The 24,190-nt window shown below is 48.4% G+C and overlaps 1 protein-coding gene across 3 annotated transcripts in view; it reads left to right on the forward strand.

The window, feature by feature from the left end:
* The window catches only part of dock11 (dedicator of cytokinesis 11), a 95,806-nt gene that overhangs the window by 13,082 nt on the left and 58,534 nt on the right, over positions 1-24,190 (forward strand). For all 3 annotated transcript variants that reach the window (XM_079757929.1, XM_079757930.1, XM_079757931.1), the window contains exons 6-20: positions 1,111-1,206; positions 1,490-1,624; positions 2,021-2,207; positions 4,901-4,968; positions 6,559-6,642; positions 7,210-7,350; positions 8,601-8,909; positions 11,502-11,624; positions 12,223-12,305; positions 12,928-13,050; positions 14,612-14,688; positions 15,036-15,220; positions 16,868-16,933; positions 20,120-20,212; positions 22,134-22,257. In XM_079757929.1, coding sequence (XP_079614055.1) covers positions 1,111-1,206; positions 1,490-1,624; positions 2,021-2,207; positions 4,901-4,968; positions 6,559-6,642; positions 7,210-7,350; positions 8,601-8,909; positions 11,502-11,624; positions 12,223-12,305; positions 12,928-13,050; positions 14,612-14,688; positions 15,036-15,220; positions 16,868-16,933; positions 20,120-20,212; positions 22,134-22,257 — 1,894 coding nt within the window. The remainder of the gene's footprint in view (positions 1-1,110; positions 1,207-1,489; positions 1,625-2,020; positions 2,208-4,900; positions 4,969-6,558; positions 6,643-7,209; positions 7,351-8,600; positions 8,910-11,501; positions 11,625-12,222; positions 12,306-12,927; positions 13,051-14,611; positions 14,689-15,035; positions 15,221-16,867; positions 16,934-20,119; positions 20,213-22,133; positions 22,258-24,190) is intronic.

Raw genomic sequence — 24,190 nt, forward strand, 5'->3', positions numbered from 1 at the left:
AAGCGAGAGAGGACTGACGGAGGATGAGTAAGAGAGAGAGAGAGAGAGAGAGAGAGAGAGAGAGAGAGAGAGAGAACCACCAACCAATTACACTAACTGACTGCGCAGAATAGATGGGAAAGGCGGGGCCCCTCTAGAATTTAACATACTCTCCTACAGCTGCCTCTAAACACACACACACACACACACACACACACACACACACACGCACACACACACACAAACACACACAAGCAAGCACACACACACACACACACACACACACACACACACACACACACACAGTCCTGTGTATACCACTCCATCCATGCACAACACTTAATGTCATTGTGTGTTGTATAAACACGGAGGGACCGGCATGCGCCTGTCTTACCGTAAATGGACCGTGATTAACCTGGGTCACCAGTGTGTGTGTGTGTGTGTGTGTGGGTGTGTGTGTGTGTGTGTGTGTGTGTGTGTGCGTGGGAGGCTCTTGTCTCTTATAAACAGGAAGATGGATACCAACAAACTCCCTCAGCCCTCCTTGTTGTCTTCTGCCACTACAATCCTAGAGGTCAAAGGGCAGAGGGCAAACTGTCTCAAGCTCACTCTCAATCACGCTGTCACCACGGACACGTCTGTTTTTTTTTCTTCATTAATGGCGTAACACTGTTCTGAGGAACTTTGGTGGATTCACCTTCCTTTTTAATCCAGAGCGGCCATGTCCACTGTAATTGGCCAGTGGGTCATCAGTCAACTGATTTGTTTTGTAGAATAATTCCACATCATATGACAAGTGCTGAGGCTGGTTTCAAACCAGTGACCAGTGTCATTGGTTAACATTGGATTCTTTGTTTATTTATTGACGTTTGTGTGTGTGTGTGTGTGTGTGTGTGTGTGTGTGTGCATTTGGCTGTGTGAGTGGTTATGCCTTCCTCTTTTCTTTCTCCCTGCTCCTTTTCACTCCCCCCTCGTCTCTTCGCCTCACACTTCTTCAATCATTGATTGCTCTTTCTCTATGTTTCTCCCCCAACCCCTCTTTCTATCTATCTCCCCCTCTTGCCCTCCCTCTCTCTCTCTCTCTCTCTCTCTCTCTCTCTCTCGCTCTCTCTCTCTCTCTCACTTTCCCAGGACTCTGCGTCTCTGTGCTCCCAGCGGGGGGGCATCATGAAGCAGGGCTGGCTGCAGAAGGCCAACATCAACTCCAGCCTCTCCGTCTCCATGCGGGTAGGTCAGCTGTCGCCTCGTTGCCACGGCGCCGCGGCAACAGAGCCTACAACAACAACAACAGCAGCAGCAGCAGCGAGACACCGTAGCAGTTCGCGCAGTGTCATCAGGAACAAGTTAATTCACGAGACGATGTGTCAAGGTTTTGTTCGAACCCAAGTGTTCGCAGTGAACCACCAAGTGGCCGAGAGACAGCACCACAGACTGCCTATGGCCCCCTCACCCCACCTCCTCGTCTCCCCCCCCTATCTCCCTCACCTTTCTTCTCGTCTCCCGCCCGCAGGTGTTCAAGAGGCGGTACTTCTACCTGTCCCAGCTGCCCGACGGCTCCTACATCCTCAACTCTTACAAGGACGAGAAGAACTGCAAGGACACAAAGGGCTCCATCTACCTGGACTCCTGCATCGACGTGGTCCAGGTACCAGCCTGCCTCCGGCCCCGGGGCGGGGGGGGGTGGCCGGGGGTCGCGGTGCGGACACAGGGGAGGAGTGGCGTGTGAACTTCACCGCCTGGTTGACCTGGTTTTGCTCAGCCTGCCGGTGCTCTGACCACGTAGGGGCGGTGCCTCGTGGTGACCCGGGGCCCACTGTGTAACCCTAGGCTACACGTCGTCCCTTCGTGACCACAACCCCTTCTCCTTTCTGTCTGTACTGAACTCAAGGGCACTGCAACAGGGCTGATTTTACAGGAAGGGAGGAAATGTCAATCTTGCATCCATTTCTTAAAGCGACACTGTATAATGGCGTGTTATGTTGGAGTCATCTCTTCGCACGCCCCCGACTGTCTCCTAACACTACACCTCCCCTCCCCCCAGAGCCCCAAGATGCGCCGCAACGGCTTTGAGCTGAAGATGCAGGAGCGCTACAGCCACTTGCTGGCGGCGGACAGCGAGGCAGAGATGGAGGAGTGGGTCGCCACGCTGAAGCAGGCCCTGCAGAGCAGCGGCGAGCCCAGCCAGGACCGCAGGAACGGCGGCGGCGAGCTGCTGGACTGCGCCCTGGGTGGGTTGGAGGGATTGCGGCACCACCCTAACCAATCGCACATACTTTGTTTTTGCCTTTGCGTTGTTTTTTTCTTTGTAACACTCGCCCTCCCCCTCTCCCTCGCTCTTTATCTCTCTCGCTCTCCCTGTCTTATGTTCTCTTTCACTTTCTTCTCACTCTTATCACGCTCTCTCACGCGCTCTCTATCTTTCTTCCTCTTTTACTTCCTTCACTCTCTTCATTCCCTCTCATCATTCCCTCTCATCCTCAGTCTCCCTCCTTCATTTTCTTTCACTTCCTTCTCTCTCTTATCACTCTTTTCTAATTTCTTCATCTTCCCTCCCCCTCTCTCGCTCTTTCTCTATTTATATTTCTCTCTTCCCAATCTCTCTTTCTTTCTTGCTTCCCCCCCTCTCTCCTCCACTAAAACGACTAAGGCTTAACTCTTGATGGCTGATTATTGATGCGATTCCACGGCATATCAGGGCCAATCGGCAAAGGAAATGTATTCATTTGTAATATCTCAAATTTTATCGATTCACTCTACTGAAGCTTTTAATACCAGGAAAATACAAGCCGCACAAGAACATTATCAACGAGATTATAAAGTTATAACACATTAACCGGATGATAACCGCTGCTCTATGACAAGAGGGATAACAGACACCGCAAAAACGGAGTAATGACCTCCGCTACACCATTTTATTAATTTATTATCTGCGTCAACGCATCTACAGTTTGTTGAGGCGCCAATCTTTTTTATTACATAAACGCTTGGTGCCATCACATGCTGAGAGGCTTAGCTTTTGATCGCCTGGGTGATCATAGCTTTAAAGTAATCCTCTGGGTTTAGCACACACACAAAACAGACACACTCACAAACTCACAGTCCCCTCCCCGATGGCTCCGTCCTAGTAGAACTTCTCTGAATGGCTGCTTTAATGATAACGGGGGGCAGAAGCTGCACAAAGTGACTCCTGGGTAACTACCAACTTACTCTTGGCAGTTGGGAAGTTCTAGAATGCCCGTGGTCGCCTCCCTCATTTTGCCAAACCACTATTTTCTCACTCGCAACTCACTTCCCAAATACTCCGGTATCACCGGCGTTGCCCTTGCAGACGGTTCTGGAGACGGCGATCCAGATGTAATGCTGAGTGTGTAGCTGCGCACACAGCGTGGCAACATCAACGATGGTGGATAAACGTGTGTGTTCCCTGATGAAGGCCAGATACACGGGCTTAGGGGCTTCTTGGGTTGCCAAGCTTTACCATTTGGGAGTATACCAAGACAGGCTAGGCAGAGCATTCAACAAACTCTATTGCCCACTCCCTCTCTCTCCTCTCCTCTCCCCCCTCTCCCCCACTCTCCTCTCCTCCCCCACTCTCCGCCTTTCTCCTCTCCTCCCCTCCCCTCCCCTCCACTCTCCCCCTCTCTCCTCTCCTCTCCTCCCCTCTCCCCCCCTCTCCCCCACTCTCCCCCTCTCGCCTCTCCTCCCCTCCACTCTCCCCCTCTCTCCTCTCCTCTCCTCCCCTCTCCCCCACTCTCCCCCTCTCTCCTCTCCTCCCCTCCACTCTCCCCCTCTCTCCTCTCCTCTCCTCCCCTCTCCCCCACTCTCCCCCTCTCTCCTCTCCTCTCCTCCCCTCTCCCCCACTCTCCCCCCCTCTCCTCTCCTCCCCTCCACTCTCCCCCTCTCTCCTCTCCTCTCCTCCCCTCTCCCCCTCTCTCCTCTCCTCCCCTCCACTCTCCCCCTCTCTCCTCTCCTCCCCTCTCCCCCACTCTCCCCCTCTCTCCTCTCCTCCCCTCCACTCTCCCCCTCTCTCCTCTGCTCTCCTCCCCTCTCCCCCAATCTCCTCCCCTCCCCTCTCCCCCACTCTCCTCTCCTCCCCTCCCCTCCTCTCCCTTCCTCTCCCCCACTCTCCTCTCCTCCCCCCCCTCCTCTCCTCTCCTCTCCTCACCTCTCCTCCCCTCCGCTCCCCCACTCTCCCCCACTCTCCTCTCCTCCCCTCCCCTCCCCTCCTCTCCTCTCCTCCCCTCCTCTCCCTTCCTCTCCCCCACTCTCCTCTCCTCCCCCCCCTCCTCTCCTCTCCTCTCCTCACCTCTCCTCCCCTCCGCTCCCCCACTCTCCCCCACTCTCCTCTCCTCCCCTCCCCTCCCCTCCTCTCCTCTCCTCTCCTCACCTCTCCTCCCCTCCTCTCCCACACTCTCCCCCACTCTCCTCTCCTCCCCTCCCCTCCTCTCCTCTCCTCTCCTCACCTCTCCTCCCCTCCCCTCCTCTCCTCTCCTCTCCTCACCTCTCCTCCCCTCCCCTCCTCTCCCCCACTTTCCTCTCCTCTCTTCACCTCCCCTCCCCTCCTCTCCCCCACTCTCCCCCACTCTCCTCTCCTCCCCTCTCATCTCCTCCCCTTTCCGCGTCTTGACTCTTTTCAGTAATGCAGACCGTCAGCAGAATGCGATTACTCTTTACGTACTAATTTGGCCCAAATTGATCGAGTGTAGGTCCCTCTCTCTCTCAGACAGCTGCCTGCCCAGAAAACCCCAGAAAGCATTTAGTATGCAGCGTTTAATAGAGGAGGGGAAGGCCAACATTTTGACAGAATTTGTTTGTATTCCCCTTTTGCACCCATACTGTATATTTAACATTATACTCTTGTTGTGTTTACGTTGCTCTATGTCTTAACAATTGTTGATTGACATCTCTCTCGTCCAATCAGATGAGGAGACCAGTAGCCAGGGGAAGGGAGACAACCTGGGCCGGAGCCTTCAGCCAGAAATCATGAAGGTAGTGTTTGTTGTTTATTTTTGTTTGTTTGTTTGTGCCAATATAAGTCCAATATAGCCTGAATTAACTGTGAACCTCGGTCATCAATGAATTTATTAATTCAGTCATTTAGTTTCGTCATACATTTGTACCCTTTTTGGATATGTTATTCAAGATTGATTGGCTTGGTGATTGACTGCTCATTCATTCATTCATTCATATATTCAGTCAAACGTACAGTTCTGGTTTCATATTTTCCATATTTCCAATACGTTTGATTAGGTCTGTGTCTACCCAGCCCTAGAGGTTCTCTACAGCCTATAGCTTCCCCAGAGAGGCTGTGCGTCTCTCTAAAGCATTGATAGCAACACTCCAATAAATAAGTAAACACATGAATGGAAGAAGGTAGGAAGGAGGGAAGGAAGGCGGGGAGAGGAAACATCAAGGTTCCTCCACACACAGACTACAAAGCCCCCCCACCCCCCAGGGCTGTGCTGGGTTTGCTGTCTCTGGGGCCAAGTCCCCTCAAACGTCTATGGATCTCCCCACTCCATTAGACATGATGGCTCACACTGATTGGCTGGAACCACATGGGGAGGAGGAGGAGGGAGGGAGGGGGTGGGTGGGGGGGAGCAGGAGGAGGGGGAGAGGGAGTCAGAGGAGTGGGAAGAGCAGGAAGATGAGGGAAAGGAGGAGAAGGAGGAAAGGATGAGGAGGAAGAACAGGAGGAGGAGGAGGAAGATAATGGGTTTGAAAGGAGGGGAGTAGTAAGAGGGGTAAAATAAGGGATAGGAGAAAACAGACGATGAGGAGGAAGAGGAGGGGGAGGAAGAGGAGGAGAGGGAGGAAAGGATGGGAGGAGCAAATGGGCAGTGGACGTATAGGAGGAGGAGTAAGAGGAGTGACAGGAGGAGGAGTAGGAGGAGAAGGAGGAAGAGGGGGATAATTAAGAGGAGGAGGAGTAAGAGTAAGAGGAGGAGGAGTAAGAGGAGGACAATTAAGAGGAGTAAGAGTAAGAAGAGGAGGAGAAGAGGAGGAGGAAGAGGAGGAGGAGGCAGGGTAAACCAATGCTAGAACAGGGATTTCTCTTTCACTGTCTGCTGCCTTTTATTGTTCTCATTATCTTCGTCTCAGCCTCCATTCCTCTCTCTCTCAAGTACGATGAGAAGACAGATCAGTCAACTGATTTGTTTGGTAGAATGATTCAAAATCATATGACTTGACCGGCTTAAACCAGTGACAGTCATTGGTCAACATTGGGTTTTTGTTTATTTATAGACATTTCTGTGTGTGTGTGTGTGTGTGTGTGTGTGTGTGTGTGTGTGTGTGTGTGCATTTGGGTGTGTGAGTGGTTCTGTCTTTCTCTTTCCCTTCCCCCTCGCTCTCTTCCCTCAAACTTCTTTCATCTTTAATCGCTCTTTCTTACTATTTCTCCCCCCACCCCACTACCTCTACCTATCTCTCTCTCTTCCCTTATGTCTCTCTCTCTCTCTCTCTCTCTCTCTCTCTCTCTGGCCCCTATCTCTCTCTCCCTATATCTATGTCTCTCTCTCTCCCCCTCTCTCCCCGTATGTCTCTCTCTCTCCCTATCTCCCTATGTCTCTCTCTCAGTACGCCAGGGAGACGGACCAGCTCAATAAGATGAACAGGAACGAAGTGAGGCAGAGACTGTTTTCTCTGGACCCAGAGACACAGGTAACACAGCCGGCCTTCCTGCCTCTCTGTTGAACCAGAGGTTGCTGGTTCAAGCCCCACCTGGACTCTTTCCTTGGATTTGTATACAATTGTAAACATATATATTATTCTTATTATATGTAAGTGATGACGGCTTCTACAATAGTTTGACTGGCAACTAAAAGGTTCCAGGTTTGATCCCCATTGACTGCCTACCCATACCTCCCTGATTATTAATAATCTCTATAGCAGATTCTGCATATCAGTGCAGAATCTGTACCAAAAAAAAAGACTTTGGTATCGGAAGTGCTCTGGTTCCTGTTTGTAGTCAGAGTGGTATCGATCAATCATGGTTGAGCGGGCTTTGGCTGCATGTTGACCAACAGTCTGTGTGGAGAGTAACAATCTAGGGGACCCATCGGCCAGCGTCTGACTTTTCAGATTGTACCTATTTCTTTATCGGACTATTATCGATTTCTATTAGCTTTAATATCTTGTTCATTGAGGCCAGCTGAAATGTGGAGTGCAGCTGAAGCCCCTCCAGAATATAGGGTCAGGGTGAACGTCTCACCCTCTTCCCCCTGACAGCGGCTGGACTTCTCAGGCATCGAGCCGGACGTGAAGCCCTTTGAGGAGCGCTTCGGCCGCCGCATCGTTGTCAGCTGCCACGACCTCGCCTTCAGCCTCCAGGGCTGCGTCAGCGAGAAGGGTGACGGCGTCCTCACCAACGTACGTTACCGTGGGGCTCACACGCACACACGCCAATACACACAAACATGCACTCGCACAGATGCCGCTCTCGCGCATGCACACAAACACACATGCACACGCACAAACATGCACGCACATGCACACATGCACGCACACACGCACATGCATACACACACGTACACACCGAATAGTACATCCCTGGGCTGGAGAGAATCAAGTTACAAAATAAAAGTCCTGAGAGATTAAGGAGTTTTGGCTAAGATGAATTCAAACAGATGTTTGAACAAATGCCACCTAACGACTGTGGTATGAATTCTCAAAGTGTCCTCAAAGGAAAAAAGGTGTGCAGCATAATCGATGTGTTCAATAGATGTTGACCAGAATCTATGTTCTTACCTATAATCTTACCTATTTTGTTAAATTTGGTACATTGTGCTTCTAATATGTAGCTTCTTTCAATACTTGAAAGAAGCTGATCCCTGTTTCTGGTCACCAAGACCTCAGTTTGTACATTTTACTGCTACTCACCGAAAGCCTCGTCCCAGATAAACCCATTTCATTATTCATACTGGTGCGTCTAGCCGCCGTCCCAGTGCTGTGATGGTAAAAATACACTGTTACGTTCTTTAAGATTTAAGCTCTCCAAAATGTTTATTCTGTCATGTCTATTGTGTGCTGCTTCGTCTGAATCGTTTGGAACAGTGCATGGACCTCATTATAAGCTGTGTGCTACAGCAACTCAGCCTGCCTTCAGGTTGCACTGTGTGTCTGCGTGTGGCACAGTCATAGACCTACACAGGAATCTGCTCGTATGATTGCGTAGTTGCAGCCGTGCACGTACATATTTATTTACAATCACTGATTTTAATTAGTGTAAGTGGGCAAGATCAATGCAATATTTTAGTTTATGGCTTTTGGTTATGGACTTAGCAAAATTAAAAAGATTAAAACCTATGCAAATTTCTACGAAAATTATATTTATATAAATGCAATCGAAGTTGTAGAAATATACACTTTATTGACAGTTGAGGTAATCCATAGATTACTCTTTAGTCTTTTATCCTAATGGACATCCTGTGAGTTTTTAATTGCTCTCACTCCTCTCCTCCCTCTCCCCCCTCTCTCCCCTCTCGCCCCTCCCCCCATCTCCCCCCTCTCACCCCTCTCTCACCCTTCTCCCTCCTCTCACTCCTCTCTCCCCCCCTCGGCCCCCTCACCCCTCTCCCCCCTCTCCCCTCTCTCCTCCCCTCTCCCCTCCCGTCCTCCAGGTGGAGCCCTTCTTCGTGAGCCTGGCGCTCTTCGACGTCTCCAAGAGCTGCAAGATCTCGTCCGACTTCCACGTGGACCTGAACCCCCCCTGCGTCCGGGACCTGCTCCTCCCGGGGGACGCCCCGCCCCCCTCCCCCACCCCCTCCGAGTCCTCAGACGGGGCGAGCGGGGGACGAGGAGGTGTGGCAGGAGGAGGTGGAGGTGGAGGAGGTGGGAGCCCAGTCTTGGTGAACGGGGAAGGGGGCCGGGCCGGCGGTCTGCCCGTCCTGCAGAGGGTCTCTGAGGCCCTGCTGCGGTTCCCCACGCAGGTAACGGCCTGGATGTGTGTGTGTGTGTGTGTGTGTGTGTGTGTGTGTGTGTCTGTGTGTCTTTGTGTTTGTGTTTGTGTTTGTGTTTGTGATTATGATTGTGTGTTATTGTGTTTTTGTTTGTGATTGTGTTAGTTTGTGTTTGTGTTTGGGACTATGACTGTGATTGTGTGTAGTGTATCTCTGTTTTCTTCCCCAAAGTAATCAAATGAATGAGATCCTGAACTTCTCTTTTTGCTGTGTAGTTTACGGTTACTTCCATCCATAGCGACTCACAGTGAATTCAGATCCAGGGTAGTGTGGAGAAGGCTGGGCATCATGATCAAGGATGACCAAGAGATTAAACATTTAGCACGGTCATGACAGACTTCTAATGGAAGACATCTGTGCATGATTCATAATGTTTTCACTGGTTTTCCTGTGCACATCACGTCTTGCTGTTTGGAACTGGGAGTGGATTGGCCAAAAAGTTTTATCAGCTAGCATCTTGGCAGCCAATATAGTCCAATGTCTAACCAGTGTATTAAATTAGGGGAAAATATGCTGACAGAGACACGATTCAAACACAAAATTACTACAAAAATAGGTTACATGAGCATAAAATGCATTCCTCATGCAAACGTGATATTTGTCACCTGCTTGATGCAAACATTGTGGGATCACCCATTGATAATATGTATGAATAAAACTATACACGCACATGCATCAATCCTGCATTTCATCTCGTTCAGAGGCCACATTGGGCCCAGGACTAAAGCGCTGTCGGATGTGGCTCAGCAGACTCACATGTGCAGTCCGTGCTAGGACCCGTTCACGGGGGTTTAATGTCCCTAGCCGACGAGGTGGGCTCCCCCCCTTTCCTCTTCCCACTGAGGTAGCTTTTAAAGTCCTGGCCTTTATTGTAGGAAAGAATAGCGCATGTGTGTATTATGTGGGTATATGTGTGTGTGTCTGTGTGGGTGGGTGTGTGTGTGTGTGTATGTGTGTGTGTGTGTGTGTGCGTCGCTTGGCTCGGGATATTCGGTGTGTAGTGTGAACTCTGCCAGGTGGCTGTGAGATCAACGCATGTGCACGCGCACGCGCACGTACAAACACACACACACACTTCCACACAGCCCTCAGCTATACATATTTTGACTGCGCTTGATTCTGGGCCAGTTTTAATAACGATGATGTCATAGGCAGCACTGACCCGCTGTAGTAAATCTCAGAACAGTGTAGATTAGACACACACACACACACACACACACACACACACACGCTCAAAAACATGTCATGTCAAACGACCCCACAACACGACTGAACTGTTCTGGGAGCAGAAGGAACAGATAAAGTGTGTGGTAGCCCACGGGAGTGTGTGTGTTTGTGTGTGTGTGTGTGCTTGTGTGTGTGCTCGTGTGTGTGTGTGTGTGTGCTTCTGTGTGTGTGTGTGTGCTTGTGTGTGTGTGTGTGTGTGTGTGTGTGTGTGTGTGTGTGTGTATGGTTGTGTGTGTGAGGAGGCAGAGAGAGAAGGATTCTGACTTCAGGGGGTAAAGCAAAGCAGGGGTTCCTACATGGCAATGTTAGGAAAACATTTAACAACCGTTTCCAGCCTGCCTACTCTACCGCTAGCTAAATGACGGGCATTTTGGGTGGAAGTTCTAGACCTGCACACATACGCATGCAAACATACAGATGCACACACACACACACACACACACACACACACCTATGCACACACACAAGGTTCTCTGTCATTAGTGTGCTGTTGCGACCGGGTTTACCGCGGGTTAATTTAGGGGTGCTGGGTGTGCCCCCCCCACCGCCCAAACCAACTACATGAAGGGGCGGAAACAAAGATGGGTACCAGAGAGAGGACGAGGTTACAGATCTAATCAGCTATTACCCACAATGCCTCTTAAAGAATGGTCTTTACAATGCCTCATGGGTGATGAGAATTCCAAGACATTCTCTTTGGCAAAAGAAGAGGGCATCAATGTATTAGCCTCTGGATGAAACCCAACTCTCTTCTTTATCTAACCTCCTATATTATTAATGAGCTGATTCCCCCACAGGCCGATATCTAGGATTTTTAAAAGGAGCAGCCGATACACAATGCTATAAGCCAATGAATATAACTCTCTTTCTTAACCATCTCTGTCACGAAACACACACACACGCACGCATTCGCACACACACACACACACACACAGTGAGCTCTGTAGGACTGTAGGACCTATCATTGTGGGTTTCCTGTACGATAAAAGCAGTACTTCCTGTATGTGGCTACGTTAGCGTAACATCTCTTTTATTGCTTACATGGTTCTTTATTCAGCCTTAATACAGGCTTCATGATTCTCTTTCCCCCTTTATTCTGCCATCATTAATAATACCTTCTTCATTACCATAACAATGATAATATTTGGTAATATGGTGTGGACTATAAACACCAATCTCCAAGCTTAGCTTCACGCTAAACAACACCCATGACCGTCGTAAAATCCTGCACCACTGCCCGTGATTCCCGCCTCTCTTCGTGTCCGTCCTCCTCACCCTCCCACCATCGTCTGCCTCTCACTCTCTCACTCTCTCCTCCCCCCTCCCCCCTTCCAGGGCATCTTCTCGGTGACCAACCCCCACGCAGACATCTTCCTGGTGGCGCGCGTGGAGAAGGTCCTTCAGAACGGCATCACGCACTGCGCCGAGCCGTACCTCAAGACCTCCGACGCCGCCAAGGTCCGTCGCCGCGGCAACGCACAGCCCCACGCACGCTGACATAGCAGAGCGACAGAACGGGGATATTCGCCGATCTGTGGCCATCTTGGTTGTGTAAATGCTAGCGGGTTGGGGGAGCTGAGGTGGAACCAAGATGGCCTCCAGGAGAATGGGAGTCATCCGCATGCTTGAAGATAAATGAAGAGAACCCAACTGAGTTGGTTCGGTTTCAGTTGCTTACAGAGTTACCCAATAGTTCCAGTCACAGAAAGCAAAGTTATAAATGCTCTATTGTTTCTGTTTGCCAACTAAAAAAAAACAACCCAAAAGAGAACCGTTTCTATTTAGCTCACTCAAGAGAGGCCAACTTAAAAATCTAATACCTGGAACCACAGTTATACGTACTTTATGTTAATATGTGTTTATGCATGTGTTATTCATTCATACAGATATTACATTTTACATATTATACCAGTAACCCAGCATATGAAGAAAGTAACTGAAGTTTTTCCTCTCTCTCTCTCTCTCTCTCTCTCTCTCTCCCTCTCTCTCTCTCTCTCTCTCCCTCTCTCTCTCTCTCTCTCTCTCTCTCTCCCTCCCTCTCTCTCTCTCTCTCCAGACGGCCCAGAAGGTCTTGAAGGCAGCTAAGCTGACGTGCCAGCGGCTGGGCCAATACCGCATGCCCTTTGCCTGGGCAGCCAAGTAAGACCCCCCCTTCGTACCTCCCAACCTGTCAGAAATATCATAAGCAGGTCTGAAGCTTTGGATTGGCCCAGATCAACAATGGTTGATGTTGCCTTTTAATGGCGCTGACTTCAACTGTCCTGTTTCCAAACGGTTCCGTCACTCTGGCTCGACCACTAATTGCTATGGCTTGTCTCCTCTGAGGTATATTGAACCAGGGCGAGGGAACACGTTGTGGGTCTCACCCTGGGAGTTGCCTGTGTGGTTGAGTGTGTACTTATTAGAGAACATTAACATCTACTTTCACCTTTTCCCTATGTGTGTTTGTTTGTGTGTGTGTGTGTGTGTTTGTGTGTGTGTGTTTGTTGTTATGTGTGTGTATGGTATTGTGTGTGTTTGTGTGTATGTTTGTGTTTATGTGTGTGTGTATGTGATTGTTTGTGTATGTGATTGTGTGTTTGTGTGTGTTTGTGTGTGTGTGTGTATGTATGTGATTGTGTGTGTGTGTGTGTGTGTGTGTATATGATTGTGTGTGTGTGTGTGTGTGTGTGTTTGTATGTGATTGTGTGTGTGTGTGTGTGTGTGTGTGTCTGTGTATGTGATTGTGTGTGATTGTGTGTGTGTGTGTGTGTGTCTGCAGACAGGTGTTTAAAGACTCCCAGGGCGGTCTGGACATGGATGGGAAGTTCTCTCCGCTCTATCGTCAGGACAGCAGCAAGGTGTCAACTGATGACATCATCAAGCTGCTGGCTGACATCAGGAAGTGAGTCGATCAAACAGCAAACCTATTTCCTGTTTTGCGGTCTCCTCACTTCTGAGTTACTGGAACAGAGCATTCAGTATCATGTACCGTAGATATATAGCATATAAACAACACTGTTGCCTAGCTACGTAACTGTGTTCTCAGATAATATACAGTATGTGTACTGTGTTCTTGTGCACGTGTTTTTGTGAATGTGTATGTGTGCGCACGTGCGTGTATGTGTGTTTGTGTGCATGTGTGTGCATGTATACAGTACAGTATGTGTTGATCTTACAGCCATATGGCAGAGTTCACACTACACACCGAATATCCCGAGCCAAGCGACACACACACACACACACACCCACACACACACATACATATACCCACATAATACACAAATGCGCTATTCTTTACTGCAATAAAGGCCAGGACTTTAAAAGTATGTGTACAGATATATAGCATATAAGCAACACTGTAATGCAGATATTTATAGTATATATGCTGACATACACAACTTTACATATACTAGCAATATATAAATGTTCCACCTGGTCTCTGAATAGTCCGGTCATGTTGTGTGTTAATTATGCACGAGAAGTTGTGTGTGAGCACGCACACACACGTCTGTGTTTGATCACGGATGGCCTGTTCTGCTGGATGACATCACCAGTATAAACTGTATACATTATATATATATATATATATATACCTACACAAGTAATGTACACACTGGAGCATAGCGTGTCTATCGGATGCTTACGTTGCTATTCAACACTGAACATAACATAACCCCCATTTTAACCGGTGCGGTCCTCTTTGTCCCAACGGGAAACGTTTTGAAGGCACAGCGTTTATGTGAGCGGTGACCCTGTGAGTTTGATAGTAGGGTGATGACGTTAGATGACCCTGTGAGTTTCATGGTAGGGTGATGACGTTAGATGACCCTGTGAGTTTGATGGCAGGGTGATGACGTTAGATGACCCTGTGAGTTTGATGGCAGGGTGATGACGTTAGATGACCTTGTGACTTTGATGGTAGGGTGATGACGTTAGATGACCCTGTGAGTTTGATGGTAGGGTGATGACGTTAGATGACCCTGTGAGTTTGATGGCAGGGTGATGACGTTAGATGACCCTGTGAGTTTGATGGCAGGGTGATGACGTTAGATGACCCTGTGAGTTTGATGGCAGGGTGATGACGTTAGATGACCCTGTGAGTTTGATAGTAGGGTGATGCCGTTAGATGACCCTGTGAGTTTGATGGCAGGGTGATGACGTTAGATGACCCTGTGAGTTTCATGGTAGGGTGATGACGTTAGATGACCCTGTGAGTTTGATGGCAGGGTGATGACGTTAGATGACCCTGTGAGTTTGATGGCAGGGTGATGACGTTAGATGACCTTGTGACTTTGATGGTAGGGTGATGACGTTAGATGACCCTGTGAGTTTGATGGTAGGGTGATGACATTAGATGACCTGTGAGTTTGATGGCAGGGTGATGACGTTAGGTGACCCTGTGAGTTTGATGGTAGGGTGATGATGAGTGATGCCTCCTCTGAATCTCCTCCTCCGTCCCGCAGGCCGGAGAAGAGCAAGCTGCAGGTCATCCCTGGACAGCTCAACGTCACCATCGAGTGCGTCCCCCCTGACCTCTCAAGTGGGTTTCTGCTGTCTCCTTGTGCACACACACATGCATGCGCACACACATGCATGCGCACACACATAAACGTGCACGCACATGCACATGCACACACATGCATGCGCACACGCATAAACGTGCACACACAGGTATGCGCAAATATGTACACATATTTGTGCATACCTGTGTGTGCACGTTTATACGTGTGCGAACATACATTCACTCATTCACACACAGCAACAAGGGCACAGAAACGATGTCCAGGTTTATGTTTTGGGAGCAAGCACGAAATCCTAAACAGTGTTCATCAAATCTCCCCCCTCCTCCTCCTCCTCCTCCTCCTCCTCCCCCTCCTCCTCCTGCAGACACAGTGACCTCCTCCTACATCCCGGTGAAGCCCTATGAGGAGGGCTGTGAGCGGGTGTCCCTGGAGATGGACGAGTTCCTCCCGGAGGAGGCCCGCTACAACTACCCCTTCTCCACGTACAAGAACCACCTGTACGTCTACCCCCTGCAGCTCAAGTACGACAACCAGAAGACCTTCGCCAAGGTACGCCCGCCCGGCTGTCTGCTACACCTGGGTGTTGATTTGTGGTTAACTGTGCGCTAAATATACTTGTAAAGGAGACAGGATGGAGGGGGCTGAGATGTGATGGGGAACCGGTTGGGAACCAAAATAGCTTCCTTTGGGGAGAAACTGAAAGTGAAACTAAGAGGGGAACTACAATTATTCATGTGTTTTTCAAATTTCCAGTGAAATTATATATATTGACGGTCAGGATGGATACATCTGGGCTTTGTGGAAGGGGAGTGTACACTGTGAGAGGGCAGGATAGTCTAGTGGCTTGAGGGGTTTGACAGCCGAAAAGGTTCTGAGCTCGAACCTTGATTGCAGCGGTCCAGCCGTAGTCCATGGACCATATCATATGAGGAGGACACATGTTCAGTGCCCGTTAAAACTCTAAGGGCGTATTCACACCAGGGAAGTCCTTTAGTTCGCTCTCTTTTGTTCCGGACCAAAATACAATGTTTATTTTTTGGTTTGGTGTGGTTCCTTTTAACATTGCAATTTTCGCAACAGTCCCAGAATTTGACAAGAAACCCACATGTGTGCAAAGATCGTTCCATCATTAGACAAAAAGGTCTGGGGCGGGGTAACGCGTTAAAAAATAAAGGGGGAGAAAGCACCGGTGAAAGTAAACAATCATGGATATCCAGCGTGATATAAATTGATCTGCGGACCGGTCCAACTCCTTCTCCCTCGTCCTGTTGCTGAATGGGTTATATGCATCTGCACTTTTATGTGTGTTTTCCAGCATACTTTTTACATGCTTTTGTCGGACAGTCGGGTGAAAATGAGTCGTGGCTCGACATGGAGCAAAAAGGAGACAAAATGTTTATTGGATATCGGATGCAAATATGCAATAGACGTTCCGTCTCCTCTTTGCTCCATGTTGAGCTACGACAAATTTTCACCCCACGTTCCGACAATGTGCTGCTAAACTTGGAGTTACCGCCAATCAAACAATAATTCCCATAATGCGCACGGCTGAGCGGGTGCCTGTTAAGTCCAAAGAGGCGTATGATTTTTAGAACTAGATCGGACCGAGGTGCGTTCGCTGTCACATCTCAAGCGAACCGCACAACGGTTAGTTTGGAAGCGGGCCGAGACCACCTCTCCGGCTGGGTCTCTGTCCGACTGTTTGGTCCGCACCAGAGTTTGATGGTTTGTATTCACAACAGCCCACAAGGTCCGCACCAGCGGTTCCTTTTGGTTGGGTTCGAACCAAACAAGGCAGGTGTGAATATGCCCTGAAAGGATGCCTGGCGTCCTGTAGCACTGCTCCCAGCTTCCTCAGAGAACCGCTCAGTGAAACCAGTTCAGCCTCGACACTGCACTTCTTCAGTTCTTCGGCATTACACCCCAGTAGCGGAAGGTCGGTCAGATGAACCGAGGTTGAAACTAAAGGTGCTAGGCATGCATACACACAGAGGCCCCTTCCATTTCCCAGTTCTAGTTCCACTTCCCAACATCATATATCACTTCAGTGAAAACATTAAAGGCCGGAGCTCGTGTCTCATGTTGAACTGGTCCTCAGTGTGAGTTTCGTCTGTCTTCTCCGAACCCTGGTGCAGACCTTCTGTGTTGACCAGTGATGTCTAACCTAGCGTCTGTGTGTCTGCTGTCCCCCTCCAGGCCAGGAACCTGGCTGTCTGCGTCCAGTTCCGGGACTCTGATGAGGAGGGTGCCTCCCCCCTGAAGGTAGGCTCTGAGGAGGAGGAGGACGGGGGGGACGTCCTCATGTCCTCGTATCCTGGGAGGGGAGAGCTTTGTGATCGCCCCCACAGCAGGGGCAGCCCCCCGTCAGACATCAGGACATGGGGGCTAAGCTTTGATATGTCCCTGTAGGGTTTGTGTAATACCATAGTTGGTGGTGTGTTTCCGTTATTCAAACAAACGTACAGCTTGACTAGCTCCCATGGGTTAATCTATAGGAAAATTGCAACCTGAAACTATCGAATCTTGGGAAAATTCATTTGCATTTTTTTAAAGAAAATTGTGTATATTAATATCTTAGTTTATTTTCAAAGTCCATGACACTGTCCTCTTGGGAAACACGTTTCCCTGGAATATCGAAGACAACTTTTTGAGTTCTCTATTCCTGGAAATGGCACTGTGAGGGAATTCCACGCCGTGTCAGCTCCTAACTTAGAAAGTAACCAACATATGAAAACAGTTGAAAGTTTCCTAATAGTGAGAGATTGTTCCTCCAGGAACCACATGGTCAGTCCTGCGGGCTTGTCTCCTAAGGTAGCAGGCCCAGCCAAAGGGTTCAGAAGAGAGGAGAGTGGAGTGGCTCCACTCAGGGCCAGGAACCAGGAAAAGTTTTACAAAAGATGCTCATTACTGCTGGCAAGAGGAGATAATGACTGCTTTCTCTCTCTCTCTCTCTCTCTCTCTCTCTCTCTCTCTCTCTCTCTCTCTCTCTCTCTCTCTGTCTCTCTCTCTCTTTCCCTCTGTCTCGCTCTCTTTATTTCTCTTTCTCTCTCTTGCTATCTCTCTCTCTTTCTCTCTCTTGCTATCTCTCTCTTTCTCTCTCTCTCTCCCCCTCTCTCTCTCTCTCTCTCTCTCTCTCTCTCTCTCTCTCTATCTCTCTCTCACTCTCTTTCTCTCTCTCTCTCTCTCTCTCTCTCTCTCTCTCTCTCAGTATTTCTCTCTCTTTCTCTCTCCCTCTAACTCTCTCTCTCTCGTTCTCTACTTCTCCCTCTCTCTCTCTTTCTGTTCCCCCCCTCTCTCTCTCCCTTTGTCTGGCTCTCTATATTTCTCTCTATCTCCCCACTTCTGGCAAGAGGATGTAATGACTGCTTTCTCTCTCTTTCTCTTTTACACTCTCTCTCGCTCTCTCTCTCTCTCTCTTTCTCTCTCAGTATTTCTCTCTCGCTTTCTCTCTCTCTCCCTCTCTATCTCTCGCTCTCTATTTCTCGCTCTCTCTTTCTATTCCCCTCTCTCTCTCTCTCTCTCTCCCTCTGTCTCGCTCTCTATATTTCTCTCTATCTCCCCTCTCGCTCTCTTTTTCTCTCTCTCTTTCTCTCTCTCTCTCTCCCTCTGTCTCGCTCTCTATATTTCTCTCTTTCTCTCCCCTCTCTCTCTTTCTCTCTCTCTCTCCCTCTGTCTCGCGCTCTATATTTCTCTATCTCTCCCCTCTCTCTCTTTCTCTCTCTCTCTCTCCCTCTGTCTCGCTCTCTATATTTCTCTCTCTCTCTCTCACTCTCTCGCTCTCTCTCTCGCTCTCTCTCTCTCCCTTCTCTCAGCCTTTTTTGCCACACTAGTCAAATAGTTGCGGGTGGAAACAGCCTTCGGTGGCTCGCCGATGTTTTCCTTTGCTGACAAGGAAGGGAGTAAAATAGTTCCACGATGTAAATGGGTAGAAGAGCGTTCCTACGGGCGCGATGGAGGCAGCAGGGACAGGGGAGGATGGACCGGCATCTGCCATACTCCATACTGGAACAATCTCTTGAATGTGCACTATCACATGAGCACAGCTCCAGAGAGAGAGGAAGCAAGACTGTACAATGATCGCATAGAGGACAGGGTTTTCCCAGAGCTGGTGGGAATTACTAAAAAATATATATATGTAACTCAGAAACACTACTGTGTTCATAGTTTGAACTCCTACTATTTGTATGTGTAGTCCAGTCTAGTGTTCCTGGGCATTCTGGTTTCAGGTTCACTTTAATCGAGTGCATGATGAGGAATCAATAGCAGTGTAGTTATAGAGTAGTTATAGAGCAGGGAAACCTGCTCTATAATACCACTCCATAATCCCCCATGTTTTACATACAGAATAAGAAACATAACATACGTGTGTGGAGAGCTTTCAAATGGCTCGGGCCCAACAGGATGAACTGTTTGGGATGCAAAGCATGTACACATACACACACACACACACACACACACACACACACACACACACACACACACACACACACACACAGACACACACACACACACACACACACACACACACACACACACACACACACACACACAAACAGAGGTGTGACTAAGACACCTGTCCTGTCCATTAGACTCATCCCAGCCCACCAAAGCACGGTTTCTCTAATCTGTCTCCTGGCTCTGTGTCTCTGTGTTGTGTGTTCTTTCCCATGGGCGGATACCACCGTCATTATCACCCATAATGGATGACAGGACACATCAACCTCATAGTTATATCAAACAGGTCCTGTTCAGACCGGGGCTGAGATCTTAATCCAGGCGCCAATTTGTCAGTTCTCATTAGAGTAATCGCAGTTGTTCTCGCTCTCCCGATGCTGCCCTCCCTTTCTCTCTCTCTCTCGCCCCCATTTTACACTCTTTCTCTCCCCTCTCACACTCTCTCGCCCAACACAGCCAGGTCCCCACAACAAAGCAGGTTCTCACAAGTAGCGTTGCTCACACATTGTGTGCACACATTTTTGCAGTGTTTTCGCACATGCACACACGCGTGTGTTGCATGCCCTGTAAAGGTGTGTTGCTTTCTTTTGTTGGTTCGCCTTAACCAAAGGTGTCCAGATAGAAAGAGAAAAAGGATGGCGATGTAGTAGAGCAAGAGGAAGTCACGGATAAATCCCATGATATGACTGGTTCATATCGTTTCAGGAAGCAACGTTGCTCCCCAGAATCGAGATAAAAATCATGTGGCCTTCATCATTTGCTTTGTACCTAACCCGACGGTAATCATACCGTTTAGCACGCACGTTTTGGCCTTTGTTTAGTCTGTACTTGAGATCACAGGACCCCCCCCCCCCATCTCATGTGGTCCTGTGATCATACCTGACCACGGACGGGCTCAGCGGCAGAGGCCCCTGGCGGCTGGGGGCCCCTGACATCAAAGGGTCCTACCGATTGCTCACTGATGTTGCCCGTGTCATTAATGTTGTGTTCCAGTGCATCTACGGCAAGCCAGGGGAGACACTCTTCACGGGCAGTGCCTACGCGGCCGTCCTGCACCACAACCAGAACCCTGAGTTCTACGATGAGGTGAGGACCAAAACCTCGTGGTCAGAGGCATTTTGTTCTTCCATTATGCCTTATTTCGTTGCATATCGTTAGCCTCATAGCATAATTGCCCTAGTCATATTTTGGTCAAATTGTGATATCTAACCTAACTCTACTCTTCTAACGCTGCTGATTCACTGTGCTTCATTGGCTGTATCCTAAGCCAATCAGAGCGCTTGTTACAATCCATAATCACCATCTGCCTAAGTCATCTATTTGACTCAGTGATTTTCGATGCTAAATACAAGATGAACCTTAAGAAATCAGTTAGGCAATCATGCTATGAAGCTAACGATATGCGTCTGGGCCCCCTCCTGTTGAGACAAAATCCAGCAGACCTGGCCGGGGTCTGGCCAATCACAACCGTTTGTCTGTAAGAGGCGGGGTACTAGGATGACGGGACAGTGGAGCAACCGAGGGGAGCACCATTGAGTCACGTTCATAAACAACTGAGATGCAATATGTTTTTAAATAATAAATAGGGCTTCCAACATTTTGTGAGGTAAACGTGTCACTAGGGGCACTTATTGTAAACTAAATCTAATTTAACAGATTAGAAAGTTGCACAGAATTATTTTTAAACAATTTCCCCCAACCCCAATGGGAGACCCAAAGACCTTTTATAACCCGATAAGTGAGTGGCAGACTCAAGGTGTCCAATGAAATTCAAGAAAGATTTGCAGCCATGTATATTACAGTACAACCAAAGAATGGGTTTAATATCTGTCAGGTCACCCACGAGCACCCTCACCCTAACACCATGTTATTCTAGGCTAATCATACTGGGTCAATACACACACACACACACACACACACACACGCTCACACACACACACACACACACACACACACACACACACACACACAAATACACACACACACACACACACATAAAGACACCTGGAGTATCACTACAGATGAAGCTCTTAAAGAGTCCCCCTACCGTGCACACACACACGAACAATCCTATTCAATCCACGCTTACTCATACATCTCCCCTTTTAGCCATCATGGTAAAGTTTATTTATTTACACCAACACTGGCATTTAACTGCCCTTTTAGACAATCTCACTGTGATCAAGGCTAAAGCACAAACTGCCGTGAATCAGAATGAACTCAAGTTAGTCGTTTAGCGACAGTTCTGTACTATTGATTTCCCCACCCACAACATATTTCTTCCTCTTCCTTCGCTGAAAAAACAATCGTTAAATGTTGTTGCTTCATCTGTGAGATGTCAGAGATCTGTCCTTTTGTAACTTTCCATGCTACAAGTCATGTTTAGACAAAGAAGAAGCGCTCCAGGTAGGGTTTTTATGATTCAGTGTTGGCCGGGAGTGAGAGTCACCCTATTAACCAATGATGTGTCATTTCCCGTGCCAGCCCTATCACTATGTTTCACCAAAGACGAACAAGGAGTAGGAACCTGGGTGAAATATATTCACGCGATGATGCTGCCCCCTGGGGTTAAATAAAGTCATTGCTTTGGCTCATTAGTGGATGCAAACACAAACCTGTAATACATTCACGGCTTACACTATCACTTTTTAGTTTAGCTTAATTCCACTATTTTCTATTTTGTCATTCAAAAGCAGGTAAGGGTCAGGATGTCTTGCTCAAGGAGGCCTACAGGTCAGGTCAGACTCTAGCTGTCGACAGGGAGAAACCTGTGGTGGATCCTAGATGAACGTTGGCAGCCTCCACAGGCCTTTAACAGAGAGGTGTGGCAGTAGGGACGAAAAACAACTCATTCAATGAAATACAGTTCCGCTGCACTTTACAGCGGTTCTCATCGCAGTGGGGATAATGAACGGCATGAGCTACACCCGTGGTCACCCCTTTTATCACTCCTCTGTCATAAAGGCCAATATTTCCCCTCCTCCCCCCAAACCCGACTCGTGCACAGGTCAAGATCGAGCTCCCGGTGCACGTGCATGAAAAGCACCACCTCCTGTTCACCTTCTACCACGTCAGCTGTGAGTTCAGCAGCAAGACGGCCACCAAGCGGAGGGAGGGGGTGGAGACCCTGGGTGAGTCGCCGTCCACGCGCTTAGGTGTACGTGGTGTGTGTGTGTGTGTGTGTGTGTGGGTGTGTGTGGCCATGCGCATGAGTGTGCGCGTTTCCCATGAAACAAAATCAATTCTTGGGTTTCGCAAAAGTGTGAATGTCCGTGACGCCCTATGACCATATTAAGCAACACAAATGGAAATTGAAGTGACCTTAGTTACCCTAGGTGGTGTTAGTGTTGAGCCCGCCCTTGGGCCCCAGGGTTAGGGATGTTGTATGATGTGGACCCGTGGAGCCCTTTGAGAGTGTTGCCTTGATTACTTATAAGGTTGAGGTCGCCTTGAACCTACAGGCTTCTTTAGGGACGAAGAGTGGCCTTTATTATTAGCATATCATAAGAATGCCATTGTGGGAAAGTCTTCCAGAAGTACTGGGGATAGTAATGGCTACCCTGGGATTTGTGTTGTCCTAGTGTCGGATGGTAGACGGTTTGAGGCCTCCACTCTCTCTGACACTTACAATCCCTACATTGGCGCCTACATTTAAGTTATATTTTTACCATATTGCCAACATCTCATATTAGTCACATGTATGTATAATATATATATACAGTGGGGCAAAAAAGTATTTAGTCAGCCACCAATTGTGCAAGTTCTCCCACTTAAAAAGACGAGAGAGGCCTGTAATTTTCATCATAGGTAAACCTCAGCTATGAGAGACAAAATGAAAAAAAAAAATCCAGAAAATCACATTGTCTGATTTTTTAAGAATTTATTTGCAAATTATGGTGGAAAATAAGTATTTGGTCACCTACAAACCAGCAAGATTTCTGGCTGTCACAGACCTGTAACTTCTTCTTTAAGAGGCTCCTCTGTCCTCCACTTGTTACCTGTATTAATGGCACCTGTTTGAACTCCTCATCAGTATAAAATACACCTGTCCACAACCTCAAACATTCACACTCCAAACTCCACTATGACCAAGACCAAAGAGCTGTCAAAGGACACCAGAAACACAATTGTAGACCTGCACCAGGCTGGGAAGTCTGAATCTGCAATAGGTAAGCAGCTTGGTGTGAAGAAATCAACTGTGGGAGCAATTATTAGGAAATGGAATACATACAAGACCACTGATAATCTCCCTCGATCTGGGGCTCCACGCAAGATCTCACCCTGTGGGGTCAAAATGATCACAAGAACGGTGAACAAAAATCCCAGAACCACACGGGGGGACCTAGTGAATGACCTCCAGAGAGCTGGGACCAAAGTATCAAAGGCTACCATCACTAACACACTACGCCTCCAGGGACTCAAATCCTGCAGTGCCAGACGTGTCCCCCAGCTAAAGCCAGTGCATGTCCGGGCCCGTTTGAAGTTTGCTAGAGAGCATTTGGATGATCCAGAACAGGATTGGGAGAATGTCATATGGTCAGATGAAACCAAAATATAACTTTTTGGTAAAAACTCAACTCGTCGTGTTTGGAGGAGAAAGAATGCTGAGTTGCATCCAAAGAACACCATACCTACAGTGAAGCATGGGGGTGGAAACATCATGCTTTGGGGCTGTTTATCTGCCATGGGACCAGGACGTCTGATCCGTGTTACGGAAAGAATGAATGGGGCCATGTATCGTGAGATTTTGAGTGAAAACCTCCTTCCATCAGCAAGGGCACTGAAGATGAAACGTGGCTGGGTCTTTCAGCATGACAATGACCCCAAACACACCGCCCGGGCAACGAAGGAGTGGAGATCTGCATGGAGGAATGGGCCAAAATACCAGCAGCAGTGTGTGAAAACCTTGTAAAGACTTACATAAAACGTTTGACCTCTGTCATTGCCAACAAAGGACATGTAACAAAGTATTGAGATGACCTTTTGTTATTGACCAAATACTTATTTTCCACCATAATTTGCAAATAAATTCTTTAAAAATCAGACAATGTGATTTTCTAGATT

Source organism: Pollachius pollachius (genome assembly GCF_949987615.1).
Source record: "Pollachius pollachius genome assembly, chromosome: 20".
Taxonomy (NCBI): domain Eukaryota; kingdom Metazoa; phylum Chordata; class Actinopteri; order Gadiformes; family Gadidae; genus Pollachius; species Pollachius pollachius.